The sequence below is a fragment of the Lissotriton helveticus genome, chromosome 7 (assembly GCF_964261635.1).
Source record: "Lissotriton helveticus chromosome 7, aLisHel1.1, whole genome shotgun sequence".
NCBI classification, from domain to species: Eukaryota; Metazoa; Chordata; class Amphibia; order Caudata; family Salamandridae; genus Lissotriton; species Lissotriton helveticus.
Window position 1 is genome coordinate 442878159 of NC_136068.1, and position 21391 is coordinate 442899549.

A 21391-nucleotide genomic window follows, 5' to 3' on the forward strand; every position below is an offset into this window, starting at 1 on the left:
TCCTACTTCCTAACCTTGGGTTGTCTAGTGTAGCCCCAGCGATTCTACAGGCCCTAGGCCTATTCAATATTTCTGTAGTGGTTCTTATACCACTTACTTAGTATATGGTTTGTGAGGCCGCTGTCAGAATTTTGAGCAACAGTGAGAATCAAGCTTGAGTGCACGTTCCACACCCATCTGTGATTGTGAGGCCCCTAGGGCATAACTGTATGTGTGCAACTTATCGTATGCTAATTGAGTAACTTGTGATGTACTACGATCTCTGACCTCATAAAGAGTGCAGATGGGTTGTGTTAGAAATAAATACATATATATTTGATATATACCTTGTGTGGTGTCCTTTCATTTGGTATTCAAGGGATTATATTTGGTAAAACAGCTTGCTTCACATGCTCTCTGAAGTCTTAGCCTATGACTGCTGGTCCATGCTACCACTAGGATAGCTTGTCTATAAGGTTGACTTTACAACCACTCTCAATATGGGTTGTTTAGACTGGTGCAAGGTGCCCACTAGAATAGTGGACATCATATGCCAGGCTAACTTCTCACATTGGTGTGCAGCGGATGGGATAAGAGCTTGCTGTTGTTTTACCATATAATCTTAAGATATCATTTGAAAGATCACATTAAGGTACCCGTAGGTACATATAAATCAAGTTCTTATAATACTTTAAGTTCTACTGAACTTAGCAGTTGTAGAGGAAAGGGCTCAGCACACCCTGACTACAACTCTTAGAGAGGTTCTTATATGAAAACATTGAGTGTAGGTAGGTGCACACACCACACCTCACTAGAAAATGTCCTTGGAAGCAGGCCCTAGTGGACCTCTTCAAGAAAACACACAGAGGGTGCCCTCTAAGTATGACTCATTCACTTTTAATGAACTTAGAAGCCTGTGTTCAGTCAGAAAGTTAAAACAAGGACAGCATCCCACCTTTAACCACCTGATAGATCTCTTAGAGGCTCATGATGTAGAGAATGCCTCAGACCCAGGGATCCAAGGTAGTGGAGAGGGGGCCATCCATCAACAGAGGAAATTCCAACTGGAGAAGATACAGAGGTCTCTGATGAGGTTGATGACCAGGATGCAGTAGATGAACCTGACCTGGGCAACACAGGACTATCTGGAGGTGAAGAGGGCCATGGTAGGCCCCCCTTTAACCTTCCAAGTAGGCCTAACCATGGAAACAGAAGGAACAGATCACTGTCCAGTGGTTCTGGTCATTCTGATTCCTCAGTAGGGTCCACAGCCTCTGCTAGGAGGAGGATGACTTCCCCTTAGAGGAGAGAGCACAACACTAGGATGAAGGAAGTAAATCTTAGGATCAAGAGGCAAGAAGTTGCCCTTGCAAAAGAGACCCTGGTTCTTGAAAGAGAGAAAAAGTTAAGTGGGTTAGAACCCACTGGTGGCAGCAATATTCCTAGAGATAGGGAAAGGTCTCATGACCATAAAAACCTAAATAAGATTACCCCTCCCTACAAGAGTGGGGATGACATCCACAAGTGGATAACTGCTTTGGAGAGGACCTGCAAGGTATAGCAGGTACCCCAGAATCAGTGGGCAGCAATCTTATGGTTCTACTTTTCAGATAAAGGAAGATACAAGCTCCTCACAGTTAGTGATGAGGATGCTAACAACTACACTGTCCTGAAGAGTGCTCTTTTAGGTGGGTTTGGCTTAACCACTGAGCAATATAGGTTGCTGTTCAGAGACACCCAGAAGACACAGACTCAGGACTGGACTGACTTTGTAGATTGTGCTACTAAGGCTCTGGAGGGCTAGTTACTGGGCGGTAAGGTCAATGACTATACAGGATTGTATAATTTGATTATGAGAGAACAGATTCTTAATAATTGTCAGAACCAGTTATGTTATGTTATGTTATGTTATGTTAAGGGCCTATTTTTTGAGCGCACGGCTGCCCAAGGGGGCGTCCCGGCGCTTTTGCAAAGAGGCCTGAGATCTACAGACACATAGAGGAGCAGCACAGTTGTCAAAAGAATTACGCAGAAAAGAGGAGAGTCTTCAACTCTTTCCTAAACGCCAGGAGGTTCGTAGCTTTGCGTAGAGGGAGAGGGAGCTCATTCCAACATCGGGCTGCCACAAATTGAAAGGCTCGCTCTCCCATCCGAGCACGCTTAGCCGGAGGCACCTCCAATTTGGCCAGATCGGCAGATCGTAACACCCTCCGAGGCACATAGAAAGCAATCCGCTTCCTAATATAATTAGGACCGATGGAATGAAGGGCTTTGAAGGCCAGCGTCAGAATTTTAAATCTAATTCTTTTCGAAATAGGCAGCCAGTGCAGCCTATTCAAAAGCAGTTGTGCGCTTGTTCTCCTTGGCAGGCCGAAGATAGCTCTGGCCGCCGAATTTTGCACAACTTGCAGTCTGGCCAGAAGATACTTGGGCAGACCTGCAAAGAGTGCATTGGCGTAATCTAATCTAGATCCCACCAACGCCTGCACTACTGTCTTCCGATATTGTACGGACAGCAGAGGAAGAAACTTCCTCAACATCTTGAGGATGCCAAAACATTTCCCAGATAGCCCCATAACATGGGGACTAAACGAGAGCGCATCATCAAGCAGCACTCCCAGATTTTTTGCTTGGGAAGATGATTGCTCAGGGGGAAACATGTCCTGGGGCCACCAGGACTTCCAGTCCGGATCAGGAGCACAGCCGAAGAAAAGCAACTCAGACTTATCTGAGTTGCACTTCAGGCTGTGCCTCAGAAACCACGCGAATACTGCACTCAAACAGCGCTTTATCCTGTCGCCATCAAAAGCCTCACCTTTGCTGCAAGTGAACAAAAGCTGGGTGTCATCAGCATATGAGATGACCCGGGCCCCATAAGTCTCCGCTACAAGCGCCAGAGGAGCCATATAGATATTAAATATGGTGGGGCTCAGAATGGACCCTTGAGGAACCCCAACCTCTAGCGCTTGCATTTCCGCGGAGAACGGAGGAGCCCAGATCACCTGCCGGCGGCCCGATAGGAAAGACTTAAACCAGTCCAACACCGTCCCCCGCAGGCCGATCTCCCTGAGTCTTAAAAGGAGACCCGCATGAGGGACGGTGTCAAAGGCCGCCGACAAGTCCAACAGGACTAACATAGCCTTCCCCCCCCGGTCGAGCGTCTCCCTGATGGCGTCGGTTACCTCCACGAGGGCCGTCTCCGTGCTGTAATTCGCACGGAAACCAGATTGAGAATCATGCAGAATATTATTCTTCTCAATAAAGGTGGTAAGAGTGAGTTGTACATGCTTCTCAACTACCTTCGCCAGAGCAGGGAGGAGGGAAATCGGTCTATAGTTAGTCCATTGCAGCGGATCTAACTGAGGCTTTTTGATAAGCGGCAGAATAAGTGCATGTTTCCACTCCCGCGGCACCGCTCCGGAACTCAAAGATAGGTTAAGCAGGGGGTTCAGCAAGTTGTTAAGTGCCGGAGCCACCCTGCCTAGACAACTCGCTGGACACACGTCCAACGGTGAGCCCGATTGCAGCCGTGTCAGTAGCTCCAGGGAGGTTGTGCAAGTCATTTGCGGAAAGACCGATAGTGTGGGTTGACTTTCGGCCTCTGAGGCTGGTACCAGTCCATTCTGGACAAGAGCATCAGCTACCCCAGATACATCCCCAGGGGGAAAGGAGTCCTGAATGGTTTGAATCTTAGTGACAAAAAAGTCAGCAAGCTGTCGAATCCACCCTTCGGTGTGAGATTGAGGAGAAGCTCCTGCAGCAGGATCTGAAAACTCCTTAACAATTCTAAAGAGTTCCCTGCTAGTATTGTCCGCACGATCGATCCTCCGCTCAAGGTATTCCTTTTTGGCTTCCGCAATCTTTTTATGGTAGCCTTTAATGGCCACACGATATTTAGATTTCTCCAGTAGATCATATTTACGGCGCCAAAGACGTTCCGCCTTTTTACAGTCTTGACGCATGGAGTGTAGTGTAGCCGTAAACCAAGGAGCAGAGTCGTGGCGAGGAGCAATTCTCGAGGGCTTCACAGGAGCTAGCTCCATAAATCTCAATCGCAGCCATTCCTGAACCAGGGTTAGATCCGTTTCTAAAGACCCCGTCAGCTTACAAGGATATTGACAAAGAGCATCGGATAACATATCCGCTGTCACTAAGTGGAAGGCTCTAGATTGGCGAGACCCCTCCTTCTGTGATCTTTGTCTGGATCTCGTCTCATAAGACATAACAAATTTTAATAAAAAATGATCAGACCAAAGGACTGGAAGCGGCGGAGAAACTGCTATCGGCGCCGTAGAAAAAAGTACATCCAACATATGTCCTTTGACATGAGTAGGGCTATCTATAAAAACTTCAAGTCCCAAGGCTGCAGTTATTTCCAATAGTTTTGATGCATTAGCATCCGATGGTGAATCCAAATGTAGGTTTAGATCACCCAACAGCATACAGTGCGCAGAGCGCAAACAGGGTACGGAAAGAGCTGCCTGCAGGTCTTCTAGAAACGAACCTATCGGGCCAGGAGGTCTGTATACCAGAATCCCGGTACACGTCTGGGAGGACGAGAGGTTAAGAGTGAAGCCTAAAGCTTCACAACCTGCAATGTTCTCCACAGGGAAGGTGGAACAACCCAATTGCATCGACACCTGATTGACTCTAATCTGACCTCTCCCCAAGAATTGGGAAAGAAGGCAGAGAAATGGGTCAGAACCAGGGTGAAGCAGAAGGTACAGAACCAAGGTGGTGATCAGAAGAAGCAAGACCAAAAGGGTGTGGAGAAAGCAAAAGACCAGAAGTCTTCGCCAGGTCCCCAAAAAGCTTCTAACGAGGGGGGTTCTAAGAAATCCAAAAAGAAAGAAGGTCCAAAGAAACCATGGTGCAACTTTTGTAAGGTTAATAATCACTGGTTCAGTGATTGCACCAAAAAGGAGGCAGCTCCAGCCACCATTGCCCCTAAGGCAACTGTTCCCCCTAATTCAGCTAATAGTGGTGGTTCTCAACAGAAGGGTGTAGTAGGGTTGGCCCTGGGAACTGAGGTGGATTCTGGCCTAGTCAGAATACCAACTCAAGCTGTTCTTGTCTGTGATGTGGACATGTCCATGTCCTCTACTGTGAGCCCCAGTAACGTGGGCAAGTACAGACAGACTCCTTTAATTAATAACAAAGTGGCTCAGGCCTACGGGGACACATGTGCCAGTGTCATAATGGTGACACCCAACTTTGTGGACCCTGGAAAGATCATACTAGGTGACAATTACCTAGTGACCAATGCAAGCAATCTCACTATCACCCATAGTATGGCAATTGTTTATTTCTCCTGGGGAGGGGTAACTGGCCTCAAAAGAGCTGTTGTGAGTTCAGACCTCCCTGTAGAATGTTTGCTTGGCAATGACCTAGAATCTTCAGTCTGGTCTGAAGTGGAGTATAGGACTCATGCAGAGATGTTAGGTATATCAGCACATGTCCTTGCTGTGACCAGGTCACAGGCCAAAAAGTGCAACACTGAATAGGCCCTAGATCCTGAAATAATGGACCAGTTGCCTACCAGGAGGAGAAGCAGTAGGGTTAAGGCAGTGCCTTCCCCCTTGCCTCAGAATGAGGATCAGCGTTCCAAGGAAGCTGATTGTGAGACCCAAGAAGGAACTGTCCCAGAAGAGCTTGAGCCTGATCAGGTTGGGTTTCTTGGGGCAGGGGGACCTTCAAGGGCATATCTGAGGCAGGCGCAGTTGGACTGCCCTTCGCTTGAACCCCTCAGACGGCAAGCTGCTGCTGAGGCTGCTGGGAATGCTAATGGAACCATAGAGTGTTTGGGGATGAAGGGCTCCTGTATTCAGAGGCTAGAGACCCCAAGCCTGGTACTTCCAGGAGGTTGGTCATACCTTTGGCATTCAGGGGCTTCCTTCTTACATTAGCCCATGATATTCCCCTTGCAGGACATCTTGGCAAGAACAAGACTTGGGACAGGCTTGTCCCTCACTTTCCCTGGCCCCACATGTCAGAAGACACCAAGGAGTGTTGTGGCTCCTGTGTCACCTGCCAAGCAAGTGGCAAATCAGGTGGCACCACAAAGCCCTCCATAATACCACTACCTGTGGTGGGGGTTCCCTTTGAAAGAGTTGGGATAGACATTGTTGGACCAATGGATCCCCAAACAGCATCTGGGCACAGGTTTATTCTGGTGGTAGTGGATCATGCCACCAGATACCCAGAAGCTATTCCCCTAAGGACCACAACAGCACCTGTTGTGGCAAGAGCCCTCCTGGGAGTTTTCTCAAGAGTGGGTTTTCCGAAGGAGGTTGTCTCAGACCGAGGTGCAAACTTTATGTCTGGATATTTGACTGCTATGTGGAAGGAGTGTGGAGTGAACTACAAGTTCACCACACCCTATCATCCACACTGCAATGGTCTGGTGGAGAGATTCAACAAGACCTTAAAAGGCATGATTAAGGGTTTACCTGAAAAGGTTAGGCAAAGATGGGACATCCTACTGCCCTGCCTTTTGTTTGCTTACAGAGAGGTCCCACAGAAAGGGGTTGGCTACAGCCCTTTTGAACTTCTGTTTGGGCACCCTGTAAGAGGACCCCTTTGTCTGGTGAAGGAAGGATGGGAGTTACCTCTCAAAGCTCCAAAGCAAGACATTGTGGACTATGTACTTGGTCTCCACTCCAGGATGGCTGAGTACATGAAAAAGGCATCCAAAACCTTGAGGCTAGCCAGGAAATGCAAAAGGCCTGGCATGACCTAAAGGCTGTGCTGACTGTTTACAAGCCTGGGCAGAAAGTGTGGGTGTTCGACCAAGTGGCCCCAGCAGCACTCCAAGACAAATGTTCTGAACCCCACACTATTGTTGAACAGAAGGGAGAGGTAACCTATTTGGTTGATCTTGGAACTCCCAGGAGCCCCCACAGGGTGCTTCACGTCAACAGCTTGAAACCATATGTTCACAGGGTAGACATGGGCTTGTTCATGGCTACAGATGAGGGACGGGAGGAGGAGAGTGACCCTCTCCCAGACCTGCTTTCTCAGAATCCTGATGATGGTTCAGTTGATGGTGTAGCCTTGGCAGGCAGCCTCACCGATCAGCAGCAGAAGGACTGCAGACAAGTTCTACAGTCCTACAGACATATGTTTTCTCTGAGTCCAAGTCAGACTACCTGGTGCACTCATGAAGTGGACACTGGGGACAGTCTGCCTCTCAAGAGTAAAATCTACAGGCAACCTGATCATGTCAGGGACTGTATCAGGACAGAGGTCCAAAAGATGTTGGAGTTGGGAGTCATTGAGCTCTCAGAGCGCCCTTGGGCCAGTCCAGTAGTCCTGGTGCCTAAACCTTCCACCCAAGATGGGAAGAGAGAGATGAGGTTTTGCGTGTATTACAGAGGCCTCAATGCTGTCACTAGGACAGATGCCCAACCAATACCAAGAGCAGATGAGCTCATTGACAGATTGGCTTCTGCCAAGTTTTTGAGTACATTTCACTTGACAGCTGGCTACTGGCAGATCAGACTAGCTGATGATGCAAAAGCCAAAACAGCATTTTCAACCCCAGGAGGTCATTATCAATTTGTGGTAATGCCCTTTGGTCTGAAAAGAGCACCTGCCACATTCCAAAGGTTGGTGAACCAAGTCCTCTCAGGACCGGACACCCTGGACATCCTGCATTTTTGCTAACTGCTCAACTCCTGAGGTACCCTTGCAATTGTGCATTGGGGTATGAGAAGCCCCAGACCGGAGCACCATTTGCACCGAAGCTCAGCCCTCCTCACTCCAAGAGTGCCGCGTGGGGCCTGCTCTTGCATTTCAGCTTGACTCATCTTCCCGGTTGCTAGCCTGCTAGCTAGTTAGCCCTCCAAAGACTTTCTTTTTAAACAAAACTGCTTTCCTTATTGCTCCAGGCTTGCTCCAGCTTCCCTGCAAAGGAGAAGCTCCCCAGACCTTGCTGGTCTGACTCGAAGCTAATCTTCACTTCCTGCGTGGATTGCATTTGCCAAGGCTTGTTGGGTCCAGTCTGGATACCGACACCGCAGTCCACTAGATCCTTTATGGTACAGCTTGAATCCAGCTCCTGGTCATTGTCGACACCTCCTGGTCCTTGTGGCTGCAGAGACAAGCTTCACCTCTTCACCTGAGATCATCGCGACATCGCCTGGTTCCTTCCTGGTTCCTTCCTGGTCACTGGATAGTGACCCATACTCTGTCCCCTCTGCTTTCAGGTTCTTCACTTCTTCGATCCACCCTTGGATCCACCCGGACACTTTATCTCTGGTCGCCTGCAGCACTTCTTTGCAGATCTCCATAGAAAACGACGACGAAACCCGACACGAAAAGACACCTATGCATCCGGCTTCCCTGGGTGAGGTAACACGAGTACTCCGGTGCTCCCGTGGGTCTTGACTCTCGAAGAGTCCTAGTCTAAAGGGGTTCTACTGTAGTCCATCCGGAAGTGTCCTTAAACTGTAACTTTGTAACTTCTTTGTTCTCCATTATAAGTCAATGGTAACTCGCGACTGTGTTTAGACACTCAAAGTCATCCCTTGTTTTTTCTTTTTCCTTTTAATTTACATATAGCTTCTATCTGACACTATTCTGTTTCTGCGGTGAGTGGCATTCTAAAGGAGTTGTTGCATACAACTTACATGGCGGGGTGTACGGAGGTGTAAGACAATCGTGGGAAGAGCCTTGGAACACTCTGGGTTCTCTCAATCTTGCAGCAAGCACTCTGGGCTCCGTTTTCTCCTTCATTCTATAGTAGTGCAGCCCCAAGAGCTGAAGTCAGGCTATGTAGGGACCTCTAGTAACGACCTGTGGTTGTACAACTTAGTGCACCCAGCGCTGTATATTCCTATCCAGGAACCTCTAGTGACTACCTGAGGTAGTGCACCATAGCTCACTCTACGCTGACACTGGCTGCTAATGTGCTGCATGGCTATACACTTATAAGGTCCCAAAGGCGAGACCTATTGGCTATGCCGATGCTTGTTATTTTTGATTTTGCCTCCTTCGTTCTCCCTTCATTGTTTGTCGCTCTGTCCGTTCCTTGTCTCCTGTTAGCCTGTTGAATAAATTGTCGATGCCTGTCTGACCCCTTATCGTTTGCGGGTCTCCATAGGACCTGGACTGGTATGTATAATTAAAGGTAGAGTGTTTCTTTGGCGTTATATAGAAGGCAGTAAAAAATGCTTTGGTGTACGTTAAAATTGGCTGCCGGCATCTTTCGGGAAATAAAGGCGAAACCGGCAGGTGAGTGCTGGAGTGAATGATCATCGTGTGTTGTGGTGCATGCGTCAACTCGTGAGGATTGTGCTGTGAATTACCATCAGTGTACTTTCTTCGTAGAGGTTTTGAGATCCTTCCCCTCTCTCCTTGTTTGGTGAGGTGTTTAGTCACATGCTTCGCTTATGCTGTGGCACATACTACAGGTTCTCTCATGTTTCTCAGCCCTGTAGGCTTGTTTCTTTAAGTCCTGTGCTTGATTGGAATCTTCTGTTCTCTTGCTAGCCTAAGCCTACATTGGTGCATGGTATGCAGGGCTGGCTTTAGCATTGGTGGTTCACGGTGCGACAATCTTCTTTGGTACCTCCCCATGTGATCACCATCTCCTCTGATCCCCTCACTACCACTCGGTAAAAGTGCCCCTCACCTCTCCATAGCTCCTCTCTATTTATTTCATTTGTTTTAAAGTGCTGGCATAGACTGATTTTACTAATCTACTCAATTATCCACATGAAATTCAAATCTGTTCTTTGGAGCAGGTGCATTAACCCTCTGTAGTACTTTATGGCTAGTCAAAATTGTCACTAGAAAAACTCCATCTTTCGCTCTAGCAGGAAGATTAATCTCAAGAGTTATCATTACATGTGTATTGCTGCCTGAAAGCTGGACGCACAATGAACTCTGTAGCCTGTGCTTTTAAATCATAACATAAGTTCTTGCTAAACCCAGTTCCCCCTGAGGTCAGCAGTGGCCACACTAGTCAAGCCGCCCTAAAGCCGGCCCTGATGGTATGTATGTCTGCCCTGCCATCTTCTAGACGTCGCCCTCATCGTCATACAATGTCCTAGCATTTGTGTGGGGTGTTCTTTCTAACCTTCATGAAGTTTTCATTTACCCTGCCATGGATTTTTCCCTAGGCTAGGTCTTCCGCTTCGGTGTGTTTTGGGAACTATCTGTTGCATTGTGGGGGCTGTACTTGTGTTTTCCCTATGGTTTGATGTTGTTAACTTGTGCTCTTTGCTGATTTTGACTGGGTGCCTTTTTCTGGCCATCCATTCTCATGGATGCATGGGATTGGGTATGTTTTGGAGGTCTCGGTCTTCTCTCTCTGATCTGAGCCTTCTTATTTATCTTCCTAACCTAGAACGAGTAAATGCTCTGATTTCCTATTCCGATTACCACATTTGACTTTCTTATCTCAGTCCTTACGACCACCATCCGGCCCTCCCTACTCTGACCTTGGCTAGAGGTGATCCTGAATAGGCACACCTGGAGGGGAGGGACAAGCAGGTACATGCATCATTGTAGGAATTTGCGATTCCTAAATTGCGAAAATTAAGGAATCGCAATTTAGGAATTGCAAAATCCTATGCATCAAGAAATAGCAAAACTTTTTGCGATTCCTTAATTTTCTTTATTTGCGATTCCTTAATTGCGAATCGCAATTAAGGTATTGCATTACATTGATTCCTATGGGCCTAGAGGCCCATAGGAATCAATGGGAAGGCATTCTCATTATGCGAATTCGCAATTAAGGAATCGCAAAATGAGAATGCAATTTCAAGGGTGCAGGGGGGGTCCAAAGGACCCCCACCTGCACCCCTGAAATGTCATGTAAGTACATTTTACTCACACACATGTCCCAAGGGCAGGTGTGTGTGTAAAATATCAGTTTCAAAAATGCATTTATTTGCACTTTTGAAACTTTTCGCAAATTACCATGAAGGTTTACTTCATGGTAATTTTTCCCTTCCAAATTGCGAATTCGCAAATTTAAAAAAATCATGCATAGCATTTAAGAAATCGCAAAATTTGCGATTTCATAAATGCTATCGCAATTTGAGAAATCGCAAAAAATTGCGATTTCTTAAATTGCGAAAAAGAAAAAAAAATTATGCATCCCAAAAAAGGTTTTTGCATTCGCAAACGGACGAATTTTGCAAAAACACCTTGATGCATGTGGCTGTTTGAACTTTATTAAATTACATAGAGAGTGATGCGCTTGTCTCTAGGTTGCAGGGAAATCTCATGATGTAAGGAATGGGATGAAGAAGTAGAAATGAAGCAATGGTATCACCAGAATGTAATTTAAACATTTCACAATTTAAAAGCATATTTTAGCCACCACCTAGGAGCCCTGTTCACCTGACCCCTTTTCAATGATTTCGTGATGTGTTTCAGCCAACTTGACGCCCAAATGGAGAACGAGGGGACAGCCACCATTCGGGTCCCGCTGAAAATCATCCAGGGGGTACCGTTCATCAAGTATTTTGCTGATCATTGGGCTGAAGTAGAGAGTTTCCAGGCTCGGCCGGACGACTTGCTGATCTGTACCTATGCCAAGGCAGGTGAGTTCCGTCTGCGGTCCCTCTAACTAGGAGAAGCAGAGCACAGTCCCTGGATTACAAAGGTTGTGTACGATTATTTTTTTTAGGTTGTTAAAAAAGACCACTGTTGTGTATATTCTGATGCCTGTGACCCCTGCTGGTAACAAACTCCACAGTCGTGCCAAAGGTTCGCACACATCCATGCACAAAACTAAAAGAAGCCGACAGTTTTTTTCATAGCAGCCTTGCAATCCTCCAAGAAAGTGGAACCCTCTGCATTTAGTATGGTGAGCAGGTTTTACAATAAGGATATTTTGGGATCATAGAGATTGCATGGTTCAATTTACAATGCAATGTTTCAAACGTATATTCCAACGGGCATAGACGTTTCAGAATAGGTCAATTATTCCAACACCTCAGTGTGAGTGCCTAGTACCTAGGAGAAATACATATTGTGTGAAATGGAGTGTCAAATGAAAAACACTAGATATCCAACAGAGAAATATATTTTTGTGTGGCAAAGGAGAAGCAAAGCTGTGCCACCCTCCGAAAAATGTCCTACGGCCAGAGGTGCAGTGGGGGGTAGGCTGTGGAGGTGATCTGAGTAGTTGTCTGCTTTCATAGTGTAAGCAAAAACTTTTTTAGAAGTATGGAGGTGGTGGAGTTACACCAAGTTACATCCAAGGGGCTCCCCTACCTTCCAAAATAGACCCCAATAGCTACAGCATATACACTTTCACAAGAAGCTAGCCCTGCTAGCAGTTAATGTACCTACAACACAGACTGCACAGACACACAAGGATGTCAGCTAAGGGTCTGGGCATGACACACAAGCAACTTTGCAAGAGCAGGCCGGTAGTCATGGCTCTCTTTCTTGCAAGAGGTAAAAAGACCTGTCCAACCACAATAGATTCAACAAGCAAGATTCAACAAGCATTTGCAATGCGATAGGTCTCACATTTACGAGAGTTTGAGCTATCGCCATTTTAAATGACAATGCCTTTCATTTATGTGTTGTTTTTAAAATAGATAAATAAAAGGCTTTGTCATTTACAATGCCAATAGCTTAAACTCTCGCAAATGCGAGACCTATTGTATTGCAAATGCATTTGGTGCCCTTGCTATAAAACAATTTTAAAACTTTAGGAGAGAGCGTGTCCTGCCTGAAACAGCAGGTAGGACAAAGCTATTTGAGAACATACTGCTCGGAGACTGTAATTAAAGCCTACCCAGTAACAACACATGTACTATGGTGTGTCACCATCGGAGGTTAGAAAATGAGACAAGGCGGTACTCACAAGGTTCTACTAAGCCTATTGACCAATGAACAGCCACAGTTTATAGTGGACAATGACACAAGCCAATGAAGATATGGAGGCGGGAGTGGGCGGAGCTTCAAGTTCCTACAATACAGCATGCCTCGCAGAGCAGCGCATGCGCTGCCCAGGCTCGTCCGAAAAAAGAAACACGAGCATGTATGTGTCTGTGGCAGAGAAAATGCAATAGGTTTCGCCTTTGATTAAGTTAAAGCCATTTGCTTTGCTAATGGTATTGTATAGGAAAGTCTTAAATGTTCAATTAAACATCTGAATAATAATAATAATAATGTTTATTGATTGATTATTTAAAATCTTTACCAAAAAAGAATGCACAATATAACATTTCGATTATAGTAATACAGTAAAATTATAGTAGTACAGTAAAAGGGCGAAGACTTTAAAATTTAAGCGGTAATTTAGTAATTTAAAAAAAAAAAATTAGAAATACAAACAATATAATAATTAATGTTTTAAAAATTCCAGTTTTTTCCATGCACTTGATAAAAATTTTGAGAGAGCAGAGTTAATATGTATATCTTCCAGGCAAAGACACTGGATTAGCGCTTGTCTACATGTCCTTATTGATCTTTTATTGAAGTGCCTTTTTAAAAGTGTTATTCTTTCATTTTTTAGTTCTGGGCAAAGGCACAATAGATGTATAATATTTTCCTCTCCTGTGTTACACAGCCGACATGATATATTATTTTCATCTTTTTCCATGGCAGTGCATGATACTCTCCGGGCAGGATTCCGAACCGGGCCTTCATGAATATATTTTTATATTTCCAAGTCCATGCTGTATTCAAATATTGTTGCAGACTGTTTTTTTTGTAACTGTTTATTATAGACCAAGCATGTTTCCTTTTGACCAGGGACTCTTTGTCACTAATCACAGATAGGATATCAGTTGTCTTATTTACAATTTTTAAAAAAGATTCCTGAGGAATAGTGGTCATCTAAATCTCCTTAAGCCCAAATTCATCCAAAGCCTTCTCGAGATACTTCCAAACAGATAATTTATTATTGCCCTCTACTTCTTTCCATAAAAGCTCTGAGATTAAGTTGTCCTTGTCATTTTTTACCCTATACCATACTTTAATTGTGTTACCCATCCGAGCATGTTGTTGATTGTTCAAGCCAAATTCTAGTCTTATTTGGGACTGTGAGGCATTTTTAGGTAGACAGAAAAGGGATCGAAAAGTTTTCGAAATTACTTTATTTATTGTTATAGCATCCTTTCCGTTCAATGCTTCACTGCCATAGGTTAGGGAAGGTAACAGTTTTGCAGATATGACTTTAAGTAGTGGCTGGTAGGTTAAGTTGCTGGTGGATTTTTTTATCATACCAAATGCACCTGTTAGGGAGCTTGCCTTCCGGGTAATATCCAATTTCTGGGGTTTAAAGCTACCAGTGTCATCAAAAACCAATCCTAGGTATCTATAGGTTTAAGTTTGTTCCACTTTTTCTTTACCTAAGAACCATTTCATATTGTATTTCCTTCTTGGATTTTTTGAGACAACCATAACTTTAGATTTGGATTTATTTATTACCATTTTATATTTTATTGAGTACTCCTGTATACGTGCAATTAACCTTTGCAAGCCTACCTTTGTTCTGCTTAAAAGAATAACATCATCTGCATATAGCAAATTTGATACGTGCTTATCTGCAAGTTTCGGTGGATGGGCATTTATCTTGTTCAATTCTTCGGTTAGATCAGTTAAAAACAGATTAAATAATAAAGGTGCCAATACGCAGCCTTGCTTCACACCGCCAAGCATTGGTATTTCCTCAGTTAACGATCTGCCATTCCCAATTCGAACTTTGACCCAGGTTTTAGTGTACAGGAGACTGATCAGGTATATTAAAGGCTGAGGAATCCCTTGTGCTTGTAACTTTTTCCATAAAAGATCCCTGTTGACACAGTCAAAAGCTGATTTAAAATCAACAAAACATAGAAACAGTGATTCGCCCTTTAAGATTGCCTTTTCCATTAAAATAGATAGTGCCAGGATATTGGAGGACGTCCCAAGACCTTTAACGAAGCCGGTTTGATTTGGCGGAAGAATGTTATTCTTTTTCACCAGGTCGGATAAGATTGTTAGCAGATAGCCTGCAAACAGTTTTGCATCAGTATCCTGTAGTGTTATTAAACGATAATTTTCAGGAAGCGCCCAGTCTCCTTTTTTAAAAATTGGGGATATTAAGGAGCCTCTCCAGCTTTCAGGTATCTCCCCTTTACTAACTATTTCGTTAAAGACCTTTACGAGTACTTTAGCCCATGTTTCCGGGTCATCTTTGTATACAGAAAAGGGTATCCCGTTTGGTCCTGGTGCTCCATCTTTCTGCTTCTTTATTAGTTTAACAATCTGTTCCTGTGTTATCGCCATGACTGATTCTTGATTTTTTTATTGCCATTTCCTTCCATGGTCTATGGTCTTCAGTTCCCTGTACTGCTGGATGTGGATTTAGATGATGGCTTAGAAAATGTACCATTCAGTTTCAGTCAATACTGATGAGACTACCACTTTATCCGGCCTATTTAGGGTATTAACCATCTTCTTGTATAGCAAAGCAAATGGTTTAAACTTAATGAAAGGTGAGACCTATTGCAGTTTTAATGCTTGTTCGTGCTTGCGAGTTGGTTGGGTAATTTTTCGTTTCAACTTCATTTTCTGAGACCTATCGCCAAGTCGCTTCTAAGGTTAAGCAGAAAGAAATTACTGTAGAAGTGAAGATACAGTTTAACAGGATAGTTTAGGCAGGGGTCTCCAACCGGTCGATCGCGAGCTACCGGTAGCTCGCCGACCCTCTGAGAGTGGCTTGCACTGCTATTTAATTATTGAGACGTCATTAAGAATTATATTTTGTATCCCGTCATTTTCTTTCACAACTATCAGCCCTTACCCGCCCTCACACAAACCAGCTGCTCTGATTGGCTGAAGTGAGCTTAGCTAGGGTGGGGGCAGGCTGAAAAACAGGACGTTTTTCCTCCTAGTCATGCGCCACCTGCCTCTTTCAGGTTGGCACCGTGCTTCGCATTTGTTTTCCGTTTGGGCCTCCTGGAGCAGCTGTGAGTTAGGTGGGCTCCTGACCGAGCAGTAGCAGAGTCGGTAACATCGAGCAGCTATGAGGTACGTGGGACCCTGCCGAGCAGTAGCAGAGTTGGTAAAAAGCACTCACTGCTTGCAAGCCCCTTTTATTAGCGTTGTCTGCCACTGTGCTTTAGATCTGCCTTCAGTAATAAAGCGCAGTGGCAGGCAATGTTAAAATGAAAAGTCCTTTCAGGCACTGGGCTGATATCGCTGTGGTAATCGATGTGAAAATGTAAGCTTCTTGTCTGCAGTAATGCACTTTCACTGACTTTACCACGCTTTCATTTGTCTAGGCGTAGTAGTCAGTGAAAGCAGATTAGTCTGTGAAAGTGCATGCAAGTACCTTTGATTTTAACAGCGGCTGCCACCGTGCTTTACACATGCATTAGGAATAAAGTGCGGTGGCAGCCAACGTTAACATCAAATGTCCTTACAGGTACTGACCGTTACTACGGTGGCAGCCAATGTTAAGTGCTTGCCTGCACTGCACAGCTTCACATTCATGCAAAGGCAAATATATAGCGTGGTGTAATAATCAGTGAAAGTCTTTCACTGATTACTACACTGCGCTATATATTTGCCTTTTTGTGACTGTGACAGCTGTTAGCAGGCCTGGTTTAGATTAGCATGCACTGACCTTTGATTTAACATTGGCTGCCACAGTGCTTTACATTTGCCTTAACAGTAATAAAGCACAGTGGCACCCGACGTTCAAATTACCATCACTACCACCACCATGATGTTCAAGTTTGTTTGTGTGTTCAAGAGTATTGTGTCTTCAAAAGTGTTGTTCAAATGTAAAAGATACTGTGAGGTGGGCTTTTATGTGAGAGACTTGCGTTGGCTTTCAGAAATGAAAAATAGGTCCGACCTATGTATTAGCTTTGCAAGCAGCTGTTCATTCTATTGCTTTGATTTGTCTAGTGCTTAAGGAAACATTGCTTCCAAATGGATGGGGTTGGGCAGCAGTTGTTAACAGTTGTCTAATGTTTGTGACATTAATATTGAGATGTGACCATTCTGCATCTCTGTGCAGAAAACAAGCATGATCCCTATACTGAAATTAAAAACCATGAAATGTAAAAATGCATGCCTTTGTGTCTAATGTGAACTTCCCATCTTGATTTCTAAAATACATGATGCTATTGCCAATACATATTTCTTCTGTTGATGTCATAAGAGCAAAACTGATAACTGTATGCCAGATACAATAAAACAGGTCTTTGTTGGAGATAAATCCTAGGGACAGTAAAAAAAAAAGTCTAAACTGTGGATAGTGACAAAAGGTCAGAGAAGGTTCGTACTCATAAAAGTAAGGGCAGTGCACAATTAGCTGTTTAATGGGCAGTTGGCTGATGTGTGTGTACGTGTGTGTGTGTGTCTGTGTGTGTGTATGAATGTGTTTACTGCTGCCAGCACTCACAGCTTAGCACAATGCAACTGTCACACTCACACACCAGGGACAGTGCAGTCTTCAAATTGCAGAATGTGGATAATAATGCATGTGCCAACTGAACTTTTCCTGCTGCCCTCCTGTGCTGACTATGGCATTGCCTGATGCACCGGCCGCAAGCCAGCCAAAGCTGCCATTGCCATACACCTTCACCACAAGCCTACTGAATAGCAAACATAAAACTTGTATCTTGAATTTTGAGTTCAGTTCCAAAGTTAGCAAGCTTTACTCAACTTGTGTGCATTCTAATGAGCCTCCCCAATTGCATCACTTCCATCTTGCCATGTTTCTTAACCCCTCCTTGTCTGCCTTGTCATGCAGCATCCCCTCCCCCCTTGAATAATTCGGTGGACAACCGATCATGGTGCATCAAAAGCAGCAGTTTATTTTCAAAACGTGGATAATACATTTCGCAACTTACTGGTTAGTTTTTCGAAAACCCATGTTCATTACACATCAAATGATCACGTAAACATTGACCCAATGGTTTGTCTCTATTTCTGGCTGACAGCACTGACCCAAGCGCGAGGACGCCTTTGACAGGTGTCTCAGTGTTCTGCTCGTTCTAGGCTTCCCTTGCTACTGATGTTGTGGGCTGCAGTCAGACACGCCCCTGGCTGCAAGTACTGTTCCGCTTTCAGTGGACCCTTGCTGGCCACTTGTCTGCTCCCAGTGCCCCAGCCATGGGGCATCCCAAGGACACTGTCTGAGCAGCTCTTCTACTCTGGCTGTCGTTGTGTGCTCTCACCTGCTCCCCCAGTGTCTCTGCCGTGAAGCATCCCAAAGACACTGTTTGAGCAGCTCTTCTACCTATGTTACTATTTCCTTTTGGTATCTTTCTGGGCTGCCTCCGCCCTCCCTTTTCCTATCATCCTTGCAGCTGTGATAACTGCAATTTTTGGTATGGGCAGGTGGGTTCCGAGGGAATGGTCAGAGTTTGACGACAAAGGGGAGCCTGTGCCCACCATTTGACCTCTTTGCCCCGCTCCACCCCCTTCTGCCATTGGGCTGTTTGGCAATTTTCAAAGGGCATGCCCAATCCTTGCGTGTCCCTTTTTGCCGGCTTTTCCTTTCACTCTCGGGTGCTCCCGTCCCCAGTATGCCCCACTTGCTTCGACATTGCCTTGCCGCCCCGCATCTCTTCATTTTGCAGTGCATAATGTACATTCCTTATTTCGTCCATGGTCTATAACATAAATAGAGCAGAAATTTTATGATAGAGACACTCAAATACCTTGGGAAAATCCATCAGAATGGAGAGCTTGTAGAAATTAGAGACAGACAACTTTCCAGGGTTTCACAGACAGCAGAAAACAGAGGAGGTAAGACGTTATTGAATACCTAAAGTGTGCAAATAGAGTAAAAGATGGAAACACATCTTCTGAAAGACCCATTTAATGTAAAATGATGGTGCCTCCTGCAGAATGAGACGAGGGGCCGTGGAGACACCCATATCTCAGAGACATTGCTAAGACTTTGGATGAATACCCCCAATGGACAGTGGGGCCCCCTGTGCCGCATGGGCAGCAGGGTCCGGGTTAATCCCTGTAAATGTCTCTGTGGTATACTTGCATGTTAAGATAGGGAGTGATGTATGAGGGAGAAGTTGAAATAGCTCATTGGGATCAAAACAGGGCAGATGCGAGAAAAAGGGGTTTATAAACAATACATTTAAGTTTCTCAGAGGTAAAACCCCAATTGAAAGAGAATGGGATACATAAGAGAAATTTAAATACCACAGTGTATTAAGTTCAGAAGTAACCAAAGACAGAGCTGGGGACCAAGGAGAGACAGTGCTGTGGCAGCAGTTGGGGAAACAGACAAACGAGAGATGCCTGCAGTCTTTAGCTGCCCTCAATATGAATATGAATATTTGTTATTAATTGCAGGCAAAATCTCTGCTGTTTTCCACAGCTAACTTCCATGAGTGCTAAGATTTCCAGTCAGTGGATAGAAAAAACCTAGCTGTGCTATATTAGGAGGATTACAATTTATGAGCTGCAAGTAACAAAAGTAGCTTTGTGTTAAAAGCAGTAACACACTTACCTAGCTACATAAAAAATTATCTGCATGTTAGATGATGTGCTTTGCAAGATACCCTTTAACCCTCTATGCTACTTTGATTGTAAACTGGGACTACAGCAAACAGATCTCACCAGCAATTGCTTTACTCTCCAAAGTTATCTTACCATTATTATTGTTCCCTGGGATTTACTGGGCACACAAAGATCTCTACAGCAGGTGATTTAACCCCATAAGGTATAAAATGCAGACTTTGAAAACAAGGAAAAATAAGGCAACAATATATTCTGCTTAAATGGTTGCAATGTCTTTGTGGCAGAGAAAATGTATCAGTTGAGGCCTACAGTTTGTGTGGGGTTGCATCACTTTTTTGGTAAAACTCCAACACAAAATCTAATTTGCTAAATCTAGTATTGCACTCAAATATACTCATGATAGACTTGCAAAACATGTGTGAGGTGTTAAGATCAGATGCCCTTCTTGAGAAGTCACTTCTGTGAGGTCATCGTTTGTGATGCCACTTACTATGATGTCACTTGCGGTGATGTCATACACCATGAAGTCACTTGTAAAAGTATGTGGTAATTGGCAACATTCTGGATGGCAAAGACAACCTACTAATAAATCCCTGGTATATGGTAGGGCAAGTAGGTTTAGAGACCCCAGTGGACTTAATGCACTGAAGTGTGCACTGCTGTAGTGGGTGTCTGCTGTCATTTAGATTCCGACCTGCCTTGCAGACCGGTTTTAAAATAAAACTGTGTCCAAATTGGAAATTAAAAGTACTTTCAAATTTTAAAACTATTTTATTATTACTTGTAAGTCACCCCTAAGGTCTGTCCTAAGTGCCCAATTTGTAGGGTGCATTATTATAAAAAGCAGGAGAATATAAAATATGTTTATATGTCCTGACAGGAAAAAACAGCCTAAGTCGTGTTTTCCTATTGTAGTGCTTCTAGCCCCATAGACGAACATCGGAAGGCTTCATTAAGCTCAATAAAGCATACCCTTGCTTTGGACCTAGCCAACAAGTTTTATTCAAAGTATAAAACTAATGGTTACAATAAATCCAACAACTTGCCAAGGTCATTTCTATTAACTATTACAGGAAAGTAGTTTTATACCTTACTATTTTTGAGTTTACAGAAAGCCACCTCTTCTGATTGGTCATCCTTTGATAGTCTGAGCCAAACTGCTTCCTGAGTGGATGGGAAGAGGCCTGGGGCTGAAACAATACTGTTATTTGGTGGAAGGAGAGGTGCTTCCTGGAGAAGCCAGGAAGAGGAAGTGGCTGGAATGTTAGCTGAACTTCAAAGGCAGGAGAACAATTGTCACAGTACCCAGCCCAGCCCCCACTTCTTTGATCTCCAGCCAGATGGGATCACCCCTAATTACACTAGGTGAGGGGCTAGAAGAGGAGTGTAGTGAGTTGCTAGCTGCACCTCTTGGTTAGGTTGCACAGACACGCACATTAAGTAGAGATTTTCACCATTTTGATTTTTGGAGAACAGTACATTCTGGGTCAAAATATGCCACCCTTGGCAGGAAACGGACATAGGAGAGGGCAGTAACTTTACCCCTGTTATCTGAGTTATCCCGCCTGTTAGAAATGGGGTAGCGTGGTGTGGAGCGGGAAGGCTAAACTCGGAGGCATTGTGTAAAGCATCTGCGCAGCACACTCACAGGTGACACACCGGACACACTACAAAAGAAACACCACACCAGATTAGGTGGAAAAACAGCATATGTATTATGCAGAACACGTCATAAGACAATCACAGTTGTAACAGTACTGTGCTTACTGGCACCAGGTAGATATTTACAAGGGACTATCTACACAGAAGGGCCATTCGGGCCGCTGCCAGAACTATTGCTAAGCACAAAGAATAAATGTAAGTACATTAGCAATAAGGGTGTGATGGCCAGTAGCTAGCGGCACAATCATGCACTGAGCAACATCGCATTTGCATAAACTCCTTTAGCATGGGG

General features: G+C 44.6%; 1 protein-coding gene across 6 annotated transcripts in view; it reads left to right on the top strand.

Moving 5' to 3' along the window:
* The window catches only part of LOC144768578 (sulfotransferase 1 family member D1-like), a 284580-nt gene that overhangs the window by 86788 nt on the left and 176401 nt on the right, over positions 1-21391 (top strand). For all 6 annotated transcript variants that reach the window (XM_078652361.1, XM_078652365.1, XM_078652364.1 and 3 more), the window contains one exon: positions 11368-11534. In XM_078652361.1, the coding sequence (XP_078508487.1) occupies positions 11384-11534 (151 nt within the window). In that variant the 5' untranslated portion in view covers positions 11368-11383. The remainder of the gene's footprint in view (positions 1-11367; positions 11535-21391) is intronic.